This window comes from Coturnix japonica, chromosome Z (genome assembly GCF_001577835.2).
Source record: "Coturnix japonica isolate 7356 chromosome Z, Coturnix japonica 2.1, whole genome shotgun sequence".
Taxonomy (NCBI): domain Eukaryota; kingdom Metazoa; phylum Chordata; class Aves; order Galliformes; family Phasianidae; genus Coturnix; species Coturnix japonica.
Genome location: NC_029547.1, coordinates 59,638,489 through 59,654,602, shown reverse-complemented (window position 1 = coordinate 59,654,602; position 16,114 = coordinate 59,638,489). Strand labels below are relative to the sequence as shown.

General features: G+C 48.5%; 1 protein-coding gene and 1 long non-coding RNA gene across 3 annotated transcripts; both read right to left on the bottom strand.

The window, feature by feature from the left end:
* Positions 1–247: 247 nt before the first annotated feature.
* Positions 248–4,723, bottom strand: LOC107306585. Its single transcript, XR_001552187.2, has 6 exons — positions 4,581–4,723; positions 4,019–4,195; positions 3,014–3,422; positions 2,795–2,897; positions 2,504–2,563; positions 248–2,237 (listed from the first exon to the last, which is right to left on the bottom strand). It is a non-coding gene; the product is annotated as an uncharacterized LOC107306585 (long non-coding RNA).
* A 735-nt stretch (positions 4,724–5,458) lies between these two features.
* On the bottom strand, positions 5,459–12,134 carry LOC107306586. Of its 2 annotated transcripts, XM_015849870.2 has the most exons (10): positions 9,505–12,134; positions 9,251–9,330; positions 8,920–9,045; positions 8,571–8,650; positions 8,191–8,302; positions 7,465–7,911; positions 7,080–7,232; positions 6,788–6,939; positions 6,512–6,650; positions 5,459–5,725 (listed from the first exon to the last, which is right to left on the bottom strand). In XM_015849870.2, exons 1-6 carry the CDS (start codon positions 9,620–9,622, stop codon positions 7,807–7,809), a joined length of 621 nt encoding a protein of 206 aa, XP_015705356.1. In that variant the 5' UTR covers positions 9,623–12,134; the 3' UTR covers positions 5,459–5,725; positions 6,512–6,650; positions 6,788–6,939; positions 7,080–7,232; positions 7,465–7,806. The 2 variants fall into 2 exon arrangements, with proteins under 2 accessions (XP_015705356.1, XP_032297356.1); XM_032441465.1 differs by lacking the exons at positions 5,459–5,725; positions 6,788–6,939; positions 8,191–8,302; ... (2 more) ...; positions 9,251–9,330; positions 9,505–12,134 and having other exon boundaries at positions 5,889–6,650; positions 7,465–7,811.
* Positions 12,135–16,114: the final 3,980 nt, after the last annotated feature.

Here is a 16,114-nt window from a genome sequence, read left to right as displayed (position 1 = left end):
AATCTTTGCAAGGCCAAGTGTTTGCTGTGTCTATTCAAGGGTTGTTGTTATGTTATCCAATGATGCTTTATAGTTAGCAGCTCTTAGTCTGCCTTGCAGTGAATACTGAATGTATACATATAGTTGCAAATTCTTGTAAAAGAATTTTGTAAATTTGTAAAAGGCTTGTAAAAGAAAAACCCATATTCAAAGCAATAAAATTCTGACAGTATTTTTTTTGTTTGTTTTCTAATTTTTTATTTTATTGTATTTTATTTTTTTGCTTGGCAATCTTTCATTTTTCTCTGTAGGGGAAAATAGGGGACTCTGAGTTATATTACAGTTTGTCAACTAATCTTTGTGCCACTTCCATTTTTTAATTATATTTCTGCCAGTATTAATATATGAGACAAAGTCCTGAAACCACTGAAAATATAGGTTAACCTCTATGTCTTAGACAGGTGCAGCAGATCTCTCCTTTGTAACCTGTTTATCTACTACCTCCACAACAATAAATTTTTTCTTTCACTTCCACAAATCATTTTTTTTTTCCTGTTATTTTGACAGGATTACGTCATGTTCTAGAATTGCTGAAAAAATGTAAATATGATGTCTCTTTCTTTAAGCCCTCCCAACTTAATGTATCTGTAACTTGAACAACAAATTCTTCTGTGTGTCTTCATTCAAAGAGTGTTGTCTGGGAAAGGCTGAGTGAAGGACAGTATTAATATTTTGTGCCTTCTGTTAGTTAAAAATACGCAGTCCTTTTTGTCCTCAATCTAGCTACAGGTCAACAATTTATTAACTTGCAACCAAAAGCTGATTAGGCAGATACAAACCCAAAACACAAACAGGATAGCACTGATTAACAGCAAAATATAGATGGGGAGTTGCACTGACTACTATTTCTTATTATTATTTGTAATGGGGATTACAGTGCATTACTTGCTTTTGACCTACTTCCCACTTTCTCTGATATAAACACGTTATACTCTCTGATAGCAATCACTGATGGTTCAGATTTTACAGGCCCCTTTCCGGGAAATAAAACAAAACAGAAAAGCCAGATAAGCTTGGTGGTAGAAATACCTCTTTCCCTACCTCACAGACAAAGGAACAATCAGCATTATGTAAAGTTCCATTTGAAAGAATAAATCCTAATCCTAATTAAATCCTAATTCAAGTGGGTTTTTATGCACTTAGAAATTAGGTCTGAAAGGTTCTTTGACAGGTCTTCAAGTCCCAAACCTGTGAAACTAAAGTGTTTGCTTAGCACAACAATCCAGTGAAATCCCGGTCTCATTCTGATGACAATAAGAAGAACCATATTGCATTCTGAAGAGGACAAAACATGCTTGCTCCGTCCTTGGTTCTTGCGCACAGGGACCCTAACACCAATTCAGTTCATAGGAGAAGTTTCCTCAAGTGACTCTTCTCCCTGTGCCTTCCTTCATCTTCCACTATTTTGTTGTTGCGTTGCTGTTAGTAGTAGTAGTAGAAACAGTAGTGTTGTTGTTATTGCAAGAGTCAAATGTCATCAAAGTCTGCAGAATCATTTCTAATCCGGTTTTGAAATGTAAACTCAGAAGTAAAGATCTTGAAGTCTGGGTTCCTGGGTCTCCAAGACGTAGGTGAAGAAAATATGTTTTTTTGTCTTTTTCCACGTGACACTTACTTATGCTCAGGCACACAGCACTATAAGCAAGCAGGAGCTTTGCTGCCCAACATTTCAGCTTTGCAAAAGCTAGGAAAACCATAACTTTTCTGCTTGCTTAAACAGTTCCAAGAACTCATACGGCGAGTTCCAATTAAGTCAGGGAAATTGTGATACGTTCTGAATCTGCGTGCATGTGTGCTGCTCTCTAACGGTCACGGGCAGACGTCTTCTCCAGGTCTTCCTTGTAAAGGCTTTCAGGTGTGCTTTGCACCTTAATCAGTCACTAACTACAGACCCAGTTCTAACCAGCTTGTTTCCTGTACTGTGTTTCGAGATGTCCGTGCTCCTAGGCTCCTTCTGTTGTTCAGGGGGTCTGTCTTGCATGACAGGAATGCGTGTCCTTGCAACGTTACTGTAAAAGTGTCCTAGTAACGTTACTGTACAAGAACTATCCTTCAGGTGCCTATGCAGGACAGGAAAAGTGCCGCGAGCCTGCAATGTGATGATGCCGCATTCTGCCTTAGCTGTGTCAGCTTCTGGATTGTCTCAGATGCCACAGAGCGGACTGTCGGATGGGTGTCATTTTCCAAAGGCTGAAGGGCTGCAACAGAAGGAAACAGAGCAGAGATTGAACTCCCCAGTCTGCAGAGAGCCACCAGCTTCCCCTCAGGACCATGCCAGCCCCACTCGTTGCTTTTCCTGGCCAGGAGGAATGTGAGTCTGAGGGGTCAGCTGAAAGACACTGCTCAGGATTGCCAGGAATGCTCCTCTGCCCTGCAGCATTTCCGTGCAGCAGGGCAAAGCACAGCTGCATGCTGCCCAGGCTCTGCCCCCAGCCCCAACACGCACAGCACTGCCCTCACTCACCACTGCAGAGTTTATTCAGCATCTCCTCACTCTGTTCCCCGGAGTACTTCTCAGTCAGCCCTAGGGAAAGAGCTCCGTCAGACACCCACGCCCCAACACGCTGCTAGCTAGGAGCGCAGAGCCCGGCCCCGCCAGCCCAGCTGCTTCCCCTTCTGTGCTGCAGGCAGGGGCAGTGCCCAAAGGGAACCTGAGCAAGGCACCCACTGGGGCTAGCAGCATGGGCAGGGTGTACCTGGGGGTTCAGGGCTGTGCCTTCCTGCCAGGGCAGGGCCCAAAGAGGGTTGGGCTCACCAATGAATCTGACAGCCGCATGTCTCAAGGAGGCCTGAGAATCCTCCAGGTATGGCAGGCTCTGCAACAGGTATCCTTCCACTAACTTTCTGTCCTGCTGCAGCTGGAGAAGAGCACAAGAGCATGGGGCTTGCAGAGTGTCCACAGCTGCTGGTGTAACCAACCTCCAGCATTCCCTTTCCTCCAGAAAAAAGGCAGGGGCTGTGTGATTGTCCTCACCAAACACTCCATGATCCCCGCTATGTCCCTGTGCCAGGCCTGGTGCTTGAGCTCCTTCCACTTCAGGAACGTTGCACAATACGCAAGGACATGCCAAGATGCCTACAGAACAACAGATGCAGTCTGATGGCACCACACACACAGACACACATCCCAGTGTCTGAATGCTTGCTCAACTTGCTCTCAATTGCAGATCACAGCTGAGCTGTCAGCACACCACTGCCTGCACACTGGTCAGGTCTGAAATTCGTACCTGTGCTACACTCGGGGTCTCGTCACTCATCTGAAAGAGCAGAGGGAGCAGGCCCCTGCGCACGGTCTTCTTCATGCTTCTCTTCTTAAGCCACACCACAGCATCCATCACATCCTTGAAGAGGCGGATGGAACCTTCTCGCACTTCACATGACACCTGAGGGAGAACAGGAGGACCTCAGACCTCAGCAACACACTCTCACTGCCCATGGTGAGCATGAGTGTAGGCATGGCTGATGTGAAAGGAGGTGCTCTGGAGTCACATTCTGCACAAAAGTGCATTGCAGTCATGCAAAGCAATGCAATAGATTTCCAGCATGGGTGCTTGTGCCTCAGAGTGCTCCCCCAGCCAGCCCAGCAGGTCAAAGCGGAGCTGCCCTGGCACCTTGGGAGTGTTGGACAAGAGGAGACAGAGCTGGCCTTTGGCAGTGCCTCTGGGGCACATGCGCCTGCTCAGCCTCCACATCCCTGCTGTGATCCCTGGAGAGAATGCTTGGCACTGGTAGAAAAGGAGCGATGGAGGTTCTGAAAGTAACCCTTGGCAGAATGTGTTTTGCTGAGGTGCCAGGCTGAGACCCAGCACAGGGGCCTGACATCACCAAGAACAACCAAGCTGCACTGCCATGGACACAGCCTGCTGGGCTGCAGAGCCCACAAGACATCTCATTCCTGAGAGCCCAGAGAAGGAAAGAAAGGAGAAGGCACTCCTGTCAGCACCCATCCGCAGAGCTCAGCCTCCCACAACAGACTTACATGATTAAAAAGAGGCAGGATCTTCTCAGCTAGCTCCAGAGCAAAGGGACTGGCGTGCCTCTTCCCCAGATGGTACATTGCATTTCTGAAGATATTCAGCACCTTCAGGGTAATGGGTGTGCTGGCAAACCGCAGGGTCTCCATGACTTCTGGAAGCAGGGTCCGTATTTCTCTTGCCTGTACAAAACACACACAATTTCCTTTCCATCAGGAGGTCAGTGGCCACCCTGGCCTAAAAGCTCTGATTACAGAGCAGCAGCCACACGCCTCGCTTGCCACAGCTGCCACAGGAATGGAAGCTGTAGATTCCAGGCAGGTGGTGGCCACAGTGCCAAGTATGGGAAGGCAGGAAAAGGAGGACGGGTGAACAAGGACTCTGTGCCCCCTTTTCCAACAGGCCCCCAGGTAACCCATCTGAAAAGCTTCTGGAAATCTCAGCCACCAGGCCCCACCACAACCATCACCCAACTCCGAGTGCCAGGCAAGGCCAAGGCACAGTGTTGCCCACCGCCCCAGTGCCAGGCTGCCAACAGGAGGCTTTGTTTGACAAGGTCCTGCTCACCGTCTCAGGTCTATCAGACAGCACTACGAGGCATCTGAGCACCAGCCAGAGTATTGGCAGGCTTTCAACCTTCAGAAGCCTCTGGAGCAGTTCTGGCTTACACAGCTCCTGCAGGTTCTCTTCAGTGGGAGGCATCACCTGAAACAAACACAGCGTGAGAGGCAGCAGAGGCAGCAGGGCTTCTTCCACCCTGCAGCTCCTGGCTGCTCGGATCTCAGGCAGGGCACTGGGGAGACATAGCCTCGCCTGAGGTAGCAGTGCCTTTGGAGGGCCCCACCATCCCTCTGCGCCCAGGCCAGGCACTATGCAGGATGGCTTTCTGGCCTGCTCCTCCTGCCCTCTGAGCTTCTGATGCCTCTGTGGAGTGCTTGACCAGCAGGAGCTGGCACAAAGAAGACACCAGCCATGGCTGGCCACGGCAATAAAGCCTGCTTCACCTGCTGGAGGCTCTCCAGGCCCCAGCCATGGCTCTGACTCTGCAACAGCCCTGCCTCAGGTTTCTGGTCTGGGGAGCAAGGCAGGGGGAGGCAGGGAGCTGGGAAGAGAGTGCCCTGAAGGAGAGCACGGTGCCTTGTCCAGTAACTCACAGTCAAGACAAAAGAGGTCAGCTCGCTGTGGTGATGTTAAATCTCTCACACAGCTGTTGTCCTGGAGAAGTTGCTCAGTTTGTCCAAGATCCTCTCTGAAGTTCCAGCAGAGAAACAGCGGTCTTCATATGACCTGGGTAGTGCTATAAACAGAGAGCAGTGCTGTGTCAGCAGGCTGCCTTAGCTACAGCATCATGGCTCAGGCAGGAGCCTGATGGGGGCTCTGGGCTGCCATGGTTGGTAGTGGCTGCTGCAGCCCTAAGCGGCCCACCAGCCTGGAAAGCACAGTGGGATGGAGGGCCTGCTCCTCGGGATGTTCTGCAGCTTTCCTTGGCTCTGGCAACCAGACCGTTTCTGAGCCCTGCTCTTCACATGGAACAAACGTGTGGGGCTGTTTGGGCTGATACCTGTCAGTCTGTGGGAAGTCAGCCAACACACTCCTCAGCACATCCGTGGGAAACTGGATGGTCAGAACCTCAACCAGTGAGAGGGCTGTCTTTTCAAGTGGGATGCTCTTCCTTTCCAGGCTTCTATGGATCATCTGAGAATCTCTGGCATCTGTTGCAAGAACACAGGGAGAATGCTGCTGTCACTGCAGCCATTTGCCCCCCAGCCACTGCTACTGTCCTTCCCATTTCTCTATACTGGTTTTAAATGGTTTCAGATGCCAAACCACATTGGAAAACAGGTTCTAACATCAGCATGCGTTGATGCAAAAGTAGTTGCTTCAGAATCATATTCTACATAAAATCACTGTGCCGTTGTGCAAAGCAATGCAACAGGTTTCCAGCACGGCATGCCTGTGACTCTGATGAGACAGGGATGGCCCTCAGCAGTGCCTCTGGGTCACATGCTGCCTGCTCGGCCTCCACATCCCTGCTGTGGCACCTGGAGAGAATGCCTGGTGCTGGTAGCAAAGGGAGCACTGGAGGTTCTGAATATAACCCTTGGCAGAAGATGCTTTGCACAGAGGCCAGGCTGGGCCCCAGCACAGGGGCCTCACATCACCAAGAACCACCAAGCTGTCAGGGACAAGGCATGCTCCTCCTGCAGTCAGACCATCACAGCCTCTTGTTCTCATGCCTTTGAGGAGCAACTGACCTTTGAGGAGCAGGCACAAAAATAGCACCAGATGTGGGTGGCTACAGGTACTTCCCCTGCCTGGCTCTTGAGCCTGGGTAGCCAACAGGGGAGGCCGTGCCTCTCCCTGGCCAAAAACACAGCCCCAGCTCTGCCCCTGCCCTGCCCAAAGTTTCCAGTCTAGGGAGCAAGGCAGGGGGAGGCAGCTTGCTGGGAAGAGAGTGTCCTGAAGGAGAGAGCACGGTGACCTGTCTGGTAACTCACAGTCTGCTGAAGGAGGCCAGACCCCATTGTGGTGATCCTGTGCAAATTTTTGTTCTGGAGAATTATGCACAGTCCTTCCAGGATTTTTTCGGAAGATTCCGGCAGGGAAAGCACCATCTTCCAGACCTCCACAGTAGCGCTGCAAACAGAGAGCAATGCTATGTCAGCAGGGCTGCCTCAACCCCAGCACCATGGCTCAGGCAGGCCTATCTCTGGGAACATCTCTGAGCCCTGCTCTTCACATGGAACAAACATGATGGTTGTCAGGGCTGGTACCTGTCACTGTGTGGTAGTTGTGTCAATATGCTTTCTAACACATGCATGGGAAAGCAGCGTGCCAGCACATCAAGCACCGACAGGAAGGGCGCCTGATCTGATGTGCTGTTGTTTTTCAGATTTCTCTGGATGAACACCAGAATCTCTGGCACCTGTTTGGAGGACAGAAAGAGAATGCTGCTGCTGCTGTACTGCAGCCATTTGCCCTGCTTCCGCTGAGGTTACTACTCTTCCCAGTGCTCTGTCATGCCTTAAACTGGCTACAGATGCCCAAGAGCATCTGACTGCTTACATCTGTCAGCCAGGTGATAGGGTCTTTTAAAAGAAAATCCAGTAGAATCCTGGCATATTCCTTGTCCTCAGGGCTGCAGTCAGCACTGATCTTTTCAAGGGTCCTGAAGACAATGTCTGTAGTCAGAGGAGCTTCAAGTAATCTTCTAGGCATCTATGGTAGGAACGAAAAAGGGAAAGACAAGTCAAACTTTGTGTGAGAACATGGTCTGGAGCGGGAAGACCAGAGGAAAAATGCAAAAGAAGACACTTGGCTCAGAGCAGAAGCATGCCAAGGGCTCCCACCTGTGCACAAGTTTGTCTCACAGGTACCCCTGAGCTGCAGAGGCAGCTCTGGGATGCAGAGAATGGGAGACAGACTGGCTGGAATGTTGATGTTTCCCTACCTCCGGCAAGGGATTGCTGGCCAGGAAACTATAAAGCATCCAGATCCGCTCCATGGCCCTGTCGCGCACAGTTTTGCTATCAGAAATGGTGAAGGGCCGCAGCACCTGTGAGGAGAGGAGCTGCTGGTTAGCCTGGGAGCTGCTGATGCCCACTCCAGGAGAAGCAGGTCTGCTGAGCTCCTAGCTGGAATCACAGCATCCATCCAGGCTTCCCCTGAGCTTAAGCCAAGCCCATCATGGGGCTACTGCCGCTGGGGTCCCTTGCCGGCTCCAACTGCTGCCAGTGCCGTTTCCATGGAGCGGGATAAAATTCTACTACAAGGGAGCTCTGGGGGCAGAACTTCACAATAGACAGACCTCAAAGATTCTCTGCAGCAGACTATTGAAACTGGCGGTGGGACAGTGGTACAGCATAGCCTCCAGCATGTTGTCCATAGCATCCAGGGTCTGTAAAGTGAAAAGGAGTTGTGGAAGCATTTCAGGGTTCCCTTTCACACCTAGGAGACTGCTGTGAACCACTCTTGCTGCCAAGGAAGGATACCCACAGATCACACGTAACACAGATAACACAGGGTGTTGCCAGGCCCAAGGCAAAAAAGAGTGGGAAAGGGTGTGGGAAATCATGGCTGAGAGTCTGCCTGGCAAGGACTTTTCTTAGCCTCTGTATACAAAGAATCCAGAGAGAAGCTCAGAGACCTGAGGTTCAGCAGTTCACCTGGTACATACATGGTTGTAGAGGCAAATGTTCAATTCCCTGGTTGGAGGAAGGCAGAAGATGACTCTGCAGCACGCTTTTAAAAGATGTAATAGTTCTTCCTCCGAAATTGCTTCCACTTGGCTGCAAATAGAGAGACACAGATGCTAGGAGCAGTTCCTTGATGCTGAGGCAGGGGTGGAACAGGTCCTCCCCCGGCCAAGGCTCACTGAGAGGGATGGGGAGCCCTGCCAGGAAGTGACTCCTCCCCCACAGGGCTGCTCTGGGTCAGAGGACAGTCCTGATGCCACCAGCTTTAGGACAAGGGCCAAGATTTAGCGGGGAGCTGCGTCAGGGCCACCAGGATCGTGCCCGGGGGATGTGCTGGCGAAACAAGGGACTGGGCAGGTACCTCATTGCAGCAATCGCATTCATGCAGTGGTATCTTAGAGCTGTGTTCAGCTGATCCCTGGGCTCCTCACACAACAGAACCTGCAAAGCACAATCAAATCAGGATGGCACCTGGCAGCTGCCAGCACCCACCAACAGAAAACCTGCCACTGACCGGTAGGGCCTGTGTCTCCCCAGTGGCCCTCAGCAAACCCTGTCACACTGGTGCTGCTGTCTGCCTCCACTGCTGAGGTCTCAGCAGCACCTGGAGTCTCATCTGGGGAACTTTGGTGTCTGTGCATGATTTCCCTGCCTCCCTCTCCCCCTGCTCTGTCCTTCTTACAGGGTACCTGGGTGCCATGTCCCCTCACCTCAATGTTCTCTGTCACATTGTTTAGGAAGCAGAAGATATCCAGGTACACTGTCAAGCCCTTCTGTTCAGCAGCGCTGCACAGTGAGCAAATACAGTTCAGGTACTGCATCTTCTGCACCAGATCCTGGCAAGCACACAGAGACCGAGGAGTGTGAGTGGGGAGAGCCATGGCCAGGGGGACCAGGCGTTGTGGGGTGTGGAGCAGCACAGGACAGCTGCAGGACAGCAGCAGCTCTGCCCGGCCAGCAGCCCTCATGCAGCCTGAAGGCAAAGCCCGAGGGACTGTCTGGAGGTGCAGGAACAGCCAAGATGGAGATGGCTGCTCTTACCTTTTCCTTGCTGATGCCATAGGTTTCGATGACATTTACGGCCACCTCATCCAGTTCATACAGAGGCAGCCAGTCAGCATCTGACCAAGGAGAGAGAGCAATGCTATAGAGGGGCCAAAGGCAGGCGCGAGCAGAGGAAGGAGCTCTGGCCTCTCCAGCCCTGGGCTCTCTCCCCTGGCACAGTCTGCCAGTGCCTGTCAGGACAAGGAGGCCTGGTGTCAAGCAGGGGGCACTCACTGGGGACCCTCACTCACCAGCACGCAGTGGGGTGACCTCAGTCACTTCGTAGGGCTCCGGTGGAGATTTTCTCTCCTGGGGAGCCCCACTCTCCTCCCAGGCCACCTTGGGGTGTTTAGGAGGTTTCTCCTCCATCCCGTAGGATGTAGGCTAAGGGTAGGGATGTGGCAGCCACGGGGCTGCCAAAGGTAAAGGAAAACGACTTGGGCTGCGCTCGGGGGCTATTCGCCAGACCCGCACACTCCTGCCCTGTCTCCTCGCTGTCCTGTCGGACACTGAGGTCGCCTGCTGTCAGTGCCAGCTATGCCTTGGTGTCACAGAGATGGGTCACAAAGGGCTCCACTGTGACGTGCTGCCCCGCCCGGGTGGGGCTGGTTCCAGAGCCCGGTTGGAATGGCGCAGACCAAACTCCTCAGCGGGAGGGATGCGTGTGCCTGCTTACCCAGATAGCTTTGGAAGTGGGCCTGAGAGCAGCTGGACTGCTCAGGCTCCCGTGCTTCTGCTGTGAGGCTGGAGATGGCTGCAGCAGAATGGAGGAATGCAGACGAAGACTTGCTGTCAGCTCAGGAGCTGATTTGCTCACAGGCTTGTGAGCTCCAAGGCTTTTATTTCTGAATTGTAAAGATGTAAACAAATGCAAGTTTTGCACAGAAGATACAGTCCTGTGCCCTTATTTCTGATTAGCTGACAATACACTGTCAAATAACTGGGAACACTGCAGTCCAATAAGGCATTTCCCTACACTTTGTCAGGAACAGCTGAAATTAACGAAAGTCAGAAGCTGTTACTTTTCTGGCCGTTTTCTAGCATCAACGAGTTAAAAGTTTTAACTCAGCCATTAATGCAGCATGTCAGTTACTATCCCTTCCTTCCCTCCCCTCCTTCCCTCCTTTCCTCCCTTCCTCCCTCCTTTCCTCCCTCCCTTCCTTTCCTTCCTTGTTACCTCGATCTGATAACCTGGGAAGTTAAGTCCCTCTGTGAATGTGTCTGGACAGCCCAGATGGTGGATGTGATAGGCAGTGCCTTCAGGGCGTCCCCTGCTTCAAGGTGCACTTTGCCTTTCTCACCCATCACAGATTCTCTCCTGTTTTAATTCTTGCTAGAGATTGCAAGGCTTTTTCACATGTGCTCCATATCTGCATGGCCAGTGCTTGATACAGAGCCCAGGTGAAACACTTGCTCTTAAAACATACTTAAAACCACTATATTAGATCTCTCTACTATACAAACTACTTAGAGAAAGTTATTTACAGCTATAGTCACTTATTTCTATTGTTGCTTTACCCTTAGCTTCCTTCTTTTTTTAATTAATTGGTAAGCCTTTTCTTGTTGACCTGCTCCTACTATAGTTACAAAAGTCATCTATGGGTAATAATTCTTGATGCAGTACAGAGTGAGACGCACCCGTATCTACCTGAAAACAAGTATCTTTGCACTGCTTTGTGCACGCTGCGTTCAGCCCACTAGGGGCAAAACTCATCCTGGGATCTTCAGGACCTGCTCTAGTACAGCTGCCACCGTTCCATCCAACTCCACCACAATTCCCCCTCCATACAATTTCCAAGCTCCATCAACAAATTTGTCCAAGTACCCTACCCTAGTTCCCTAAATGTGTATAGTATTGGGAGAAAATGAAGACATTCTTTCTCGGACTAGCAAGAGACCTTCAGAGGTGCAAACAGTTCTGCAAAGAGGGAGAAAACCGAAAGTTTGTAACAATTCCTGCCAGACAGGCCATCTGGGCATGATCACGGGACGTCCAGCTTGTGCAGCTGGCATGGGTGTGAAGGTACTATAAAGACCCTTGGCCAAGACCAGACAAAACTGAGGCGGTTTGGAGTGAGTGGCAAGAAACCATGGGTTCATCTACCTCGGGTCTCTACTACCCACACCAAATTATCACTTCCTTTGTCTGTAATTCTGGTCCTAGCAGGAGTAGTGATTAACACTGAACTAGAGGCACGAGCACTCAGAATGTTTTGCTTTTGTCCCTATTCAGAAGTAACGATTTGTTTACTTTCACAAGCGGCGGAGGAGAGGGGTAGGCAGTGAGGGGGGGCAGCGCGGGGGTTTGCTTTCTCTTGCCGGCACTTAAACTTCTCTGGCTAGAGCAGATCACATTCGGTATTTTAACTCACTGTTCTTCTGTAACCTTTTTCCTGTTTTTTGTTTTTCACAATTCCACTACTCGTACCCTCAATTACACTTCCATACAGCATTCATGTTTACACATCCCTATAACATTAACAGTTCCATATACCATTTGCATTTATACTTTCATATACCATAAACATTTAACAGTCACAAAGACAGTGACAATAACCAGTAGTATCAAATAAACAAGTAAAATACATAAATAGGGGTATTTGTGTCAGCTGCTTTCCACTTGAGCATTTCCAAAGCAGTTCAATTGCTGAGAGATATAAACACTAGTTTGGCAAGTTAGAGTACTGTTGTAGTCTACCGAAATTTTCTCAGGATAATGTGTAGGATACCCCACAGTATAAACCATAAGAGAGATAATCCCAGAAACATACGTATCTCTTATGAAAACTTAGACATTTTCCAACAACCATGTTTTGTATGGAACTCCTGGACTGATGTGACACTGAAAAACATCAGTGCAAAGGGCTTTATGACAGATTGCTTTTGTGTCAGCATCTATCAGATATCAGATGGGTCCCTTGGCTCATTTCCCAATTTGTTAGGAATTTGGAAACACTATGGAGGAGTTACATGCAAATCATAATCAATTTGACAAAAAGGGGTAAAAGAAGGGATCAGAAGGTAATCGCTGTGCAGGGCGTGCCAGAAAGTCTGGATAACCTGAAAAAACTCTGAACCAGATTGTGAAGTTTTAACAGATCCAAGGACTGTTATCAGTCACAATCCACAACCACAACAAACAAAAGCATAGATGAAACAAGACTTCTCAAAGTTGTCAGCAGCAGTTTAACCGACTCGGGCTACAGTGGCTCGCTCGTCAGCTGCTCTTGTTTCGGCTTCAGAGATTCCACTCGAGCCTGGGGCCCCCTGACCGGGCCCCCAGTTAACGATAAAAAGGAATGCCTCCCTTATCTTTGACCAATCCGTGACTTGGTCGCTCCTGTTCTCCTCTTCCCCTCCTCCCACGTAGAGCCTGACCAGCAGCCCACCCCCTTCGTTATGGTGGTTATGTGGTTGTGTGATTCTGGTTATGATGACTAGGAACGCCTCCGCCTCCACCCCCGCTGATGCGGATTGGCTTCCATCTTGGTTAGTCCTATCCACCCCGCCCCCCGGGGCGGAGCCACACCCACAACCCATCCCATATCGAGGAAGGGACCCATCCTCCCGCCCCTGCTCACTCCCCTTCCCCACCCCCAAGGATGGGCGAAGGAACGCATTAGATATCGGTTGCCTTGGATACCGTGATGGTATTCCTCTTTACTTTTCCCTGCCGTGAGGCTATCCCTAGATGTAAGTCCATGACAGGGGAGCACAGAATCCAGGAAAAAAAATAAATAAACAAATAAATAAATAAATAATGAGAAGGAGAGACAAAGGAGTAAAGGAAAAAAACAAACAAAAAAAACAAATAATAAAAACAAAAAAACAAAAAAAAACAACACAGGGTACTAATGGTACCCTGCACACACCAAGAGAGGAGGAAGGGCAGAAAGCGAGAAGATCATTTTAACAAAGAGAAAACATAACGGCAGCCATATGGGGAGGAACGGTGATTTACTAAACATAACCAAATCGAACAAAATGAGAGGTGAGAGTACCCAAAGTACAAGCTGAACCACGACAGCGCAAAGGAAGCACAGGCTTTGCTCCACCTCAGCTGCTACTCAGATGGCTGAGCCAGGGCTAGAAGCAAAGACCAATGCTGGGGTCCTCCAGAGCTGCACCCCACTTCCTCTCCCAGCCCAGTCCTCCAGAGATGCCCTCCTTCCCCTCCTATCTGGGTACTCAAAATTCCAGTAAAGGGAACTAGAACATTAACTCTTTAACTTCCACTGGTCCACATGATGTTTTGATGTGGAACACAGACAACAGCAACAACAACAAAATCACAAAACCACAGCATTTCCTGAGAGTCAGGTGCACGCCAAGCATGTGGTGTCAACTTACAAGAACTGCATCAGGAAAGAATGCCAATACATCAGCAGAAATGCATGTCAGAGGGCAAAGAAGACCCCTTTTATTTGAATTGATTATTGGGTTCCATGACTTTGAGCACAGGCCTACCTTTCTTCCATTTTGAAAGTAGCTGAAAGACTGGATAGAATGGAGGGTAAACGGGAAGATATGATGGAGGAAATATATACTCTGCTTCATTGTGATGAGCTTGATGAACACATGGTATAGTACTATCAGAGACACCTGATGAGAATCAGGATTTCCAAAACAGCCTACTGAAAGGGCTGATCCAGAGTCCCATCCAACATGGCCTTGAGCACTTCCAGAGATGGGCACCCACAGCTTCCCTGGGCAGCCAGTGCTACGGCCTCTACACTGACATCATGATGATTTTTTTCCTTACATGCAATCCACATCTTTCTTCTTTCAGTTGAAAACCATTCCCCTTTCTCCTGTTACTAACAGGCCATGTGAAAAAGTCAGCCTCCCTCTTGTTTACAAGCTTCCTAGAAGTACTGGAGGACTGCAATAAAATCTTCCTGGAGCCTTCTCTATACCAGGCTGTGTACTTCTTCATATGGTAAAGACATAAGTACAGACACAGTAGGAGCAATCACACTTCTAAAACAGAAGGTTTGATTGCACTTGGCTCTCCCTTGATCTTTCTTCAAAGCACGATTTCATGCATTTCTTATCAGGGGATGCCAATAGCATCCATGGACCAGTCAAATTGAGGTCCAGGAGCAAAATGAGGGATAGGTAAAATAATTAGTGCTTACCCTTGATTATAGAGCATCACTGATCCTGAGTACTTGAACATCTTACACACTCATTAGAAATGATAAACCACACAGAGAGTCAGATATATGTTGAATCTTGACATGGGATCTTCTTAAGATAACTATGTCCTTTGCATTTTCCCAATATTCAGTTATTTATCCAGCTAGAGCTAACAGGAATGCTGTTTTCTGTCCATTTCATCTGTGAGATAGGTTTACTAAACAGCAAGTCAATTTTTTCAGGGCATATTCTTAGTGACAGTGTTACGAAGCACATTTCCTGAGGCTCTTTCTGTGCCTGTGGAGAGAGCTTAATTTAAGGAGATTCCTTAAGGAGATTCCTTAAGCAGATTCCTACCCTGCTTCCTTTCTTGATGGAGCATCTTCCTTTGTCTGCAGAGGGGATCATGAAGACAAGTCTTCAAACACAAATAAACCTACCTATGTGCATAGAAGTAGTTAAAGCAAGTGCCCCTATCAGCTCCCAGTTAATAATTTTCCATCACTGGCTAATTTCTCTGTGTGGCTGGAAAAGTGGAATGTGAATTTTCAGGGGTAAAGGGATTCTGACTAGAAAGACAAGTTCCTGTTACATCTTGAAGATTAGCTCAGCATCCCTAAAACTCCATCCTGCTGCAAAATGGAGAATGGAATTTATAATGCTGGTATCTGCATGGAGTTTGTTCCCTGGAAGCTACAGATGACTACATTACTCTAGGAGTCCTGTAAGGCTGAGCATATTTCCCTCCATGCTGCATGCAAGATGTGTATTGCTAGTACCAGCTTTCCTCTCTGTGTTATATCAAGGCAATCCCACTCCAGCGGCACCCAGGTGACTCTCTCTAAAAACTGCTGGAAGCAATCACAGGCTTCCTTCTTGCTCCTCCAGTGCCTTGCAGTGCTCGTGATCCAACCTGTAAGAGGTAACACAGGTAACATTCGGCTGATTCAGGAGGCAACAACTGTAGCTGCACTGTAGAACTAATAAATAAGGCAACAGGTTAAATATTGAATTAGTCCTCTGCAGCACAGTCTGAAACTGTACATGGAAGAGACAGATCATTACTGCTGCTGTCCTCCAACAACAATGTCAAGGATGAGACTTGAGCTGCTTTTCATAATGCACGTTTCTATGGCTGTCACTCTGCAAAGGCAGTATGAGTGAAAAGGGAGGTAAAGGGGCTGAACATTGTGATGGTTGCTTTCAATTTTTGTAATCACAGCAAAGTGAAATGTGTTTAAGAGCTCCCTAATGCCTACATGAGCTACACAGTACATGTTCTACCAAAGTAATTATTTCCTTTCCTCTAGTAAAAATAAATTAATGCAGCACTATCTTAAACCTAGCTGTTTGGAAACAAAATAAAAGGAAGAAATGAAGTGAATACAATGTCTTAAGGGTAAAAACACAGACTGATAATGAAATGAAAAATTACACCAGAAAATTGCAAGTTAGCATGTGGATAGAAATGATGAAATGACAATTTTGTATCAATATCTGAAAATCCTACAGAATATGACATACGTGCAGGTCAATCAGTGACGAGACCTGTTACACTTGAACATAAGCGGGGAATTATGACATAGAGCTATAATATCCTCCCATGATTAAAACGTTTGCAGCTTTTCTCTGAAGCATTTATTTCTCTGTGAGATTCTTTGAAAATGAGTTTTAGTGAGAAGTAACTGTCCTTCCATCTAGCCCTATGGAGCACATATGCTG

Coding starts and splice junctions, on each gene's coding strand:
- LOC107306586 (XM_032441465.1), bottom strand. CDS start 7,518: ATGGAGCGGATCTGGATGCTTTATAGTTTCCTGGCCAGCAATCCCTTG. Junction 7,233..7,464: donor CCAGCAATCCCTTGCCGGAG/GTAGGGAAACAT, acceptor TTCCTACCATAG/ATGCCTAGAAGATTACTTGA. Junction 6,651..7,079: donor CTATCACCTGGCTGACAGAT/GTAAGCAGTCAG, acceptor CTCTGTTTGCAG/CGCTACTGTGGAGGTCTGGA.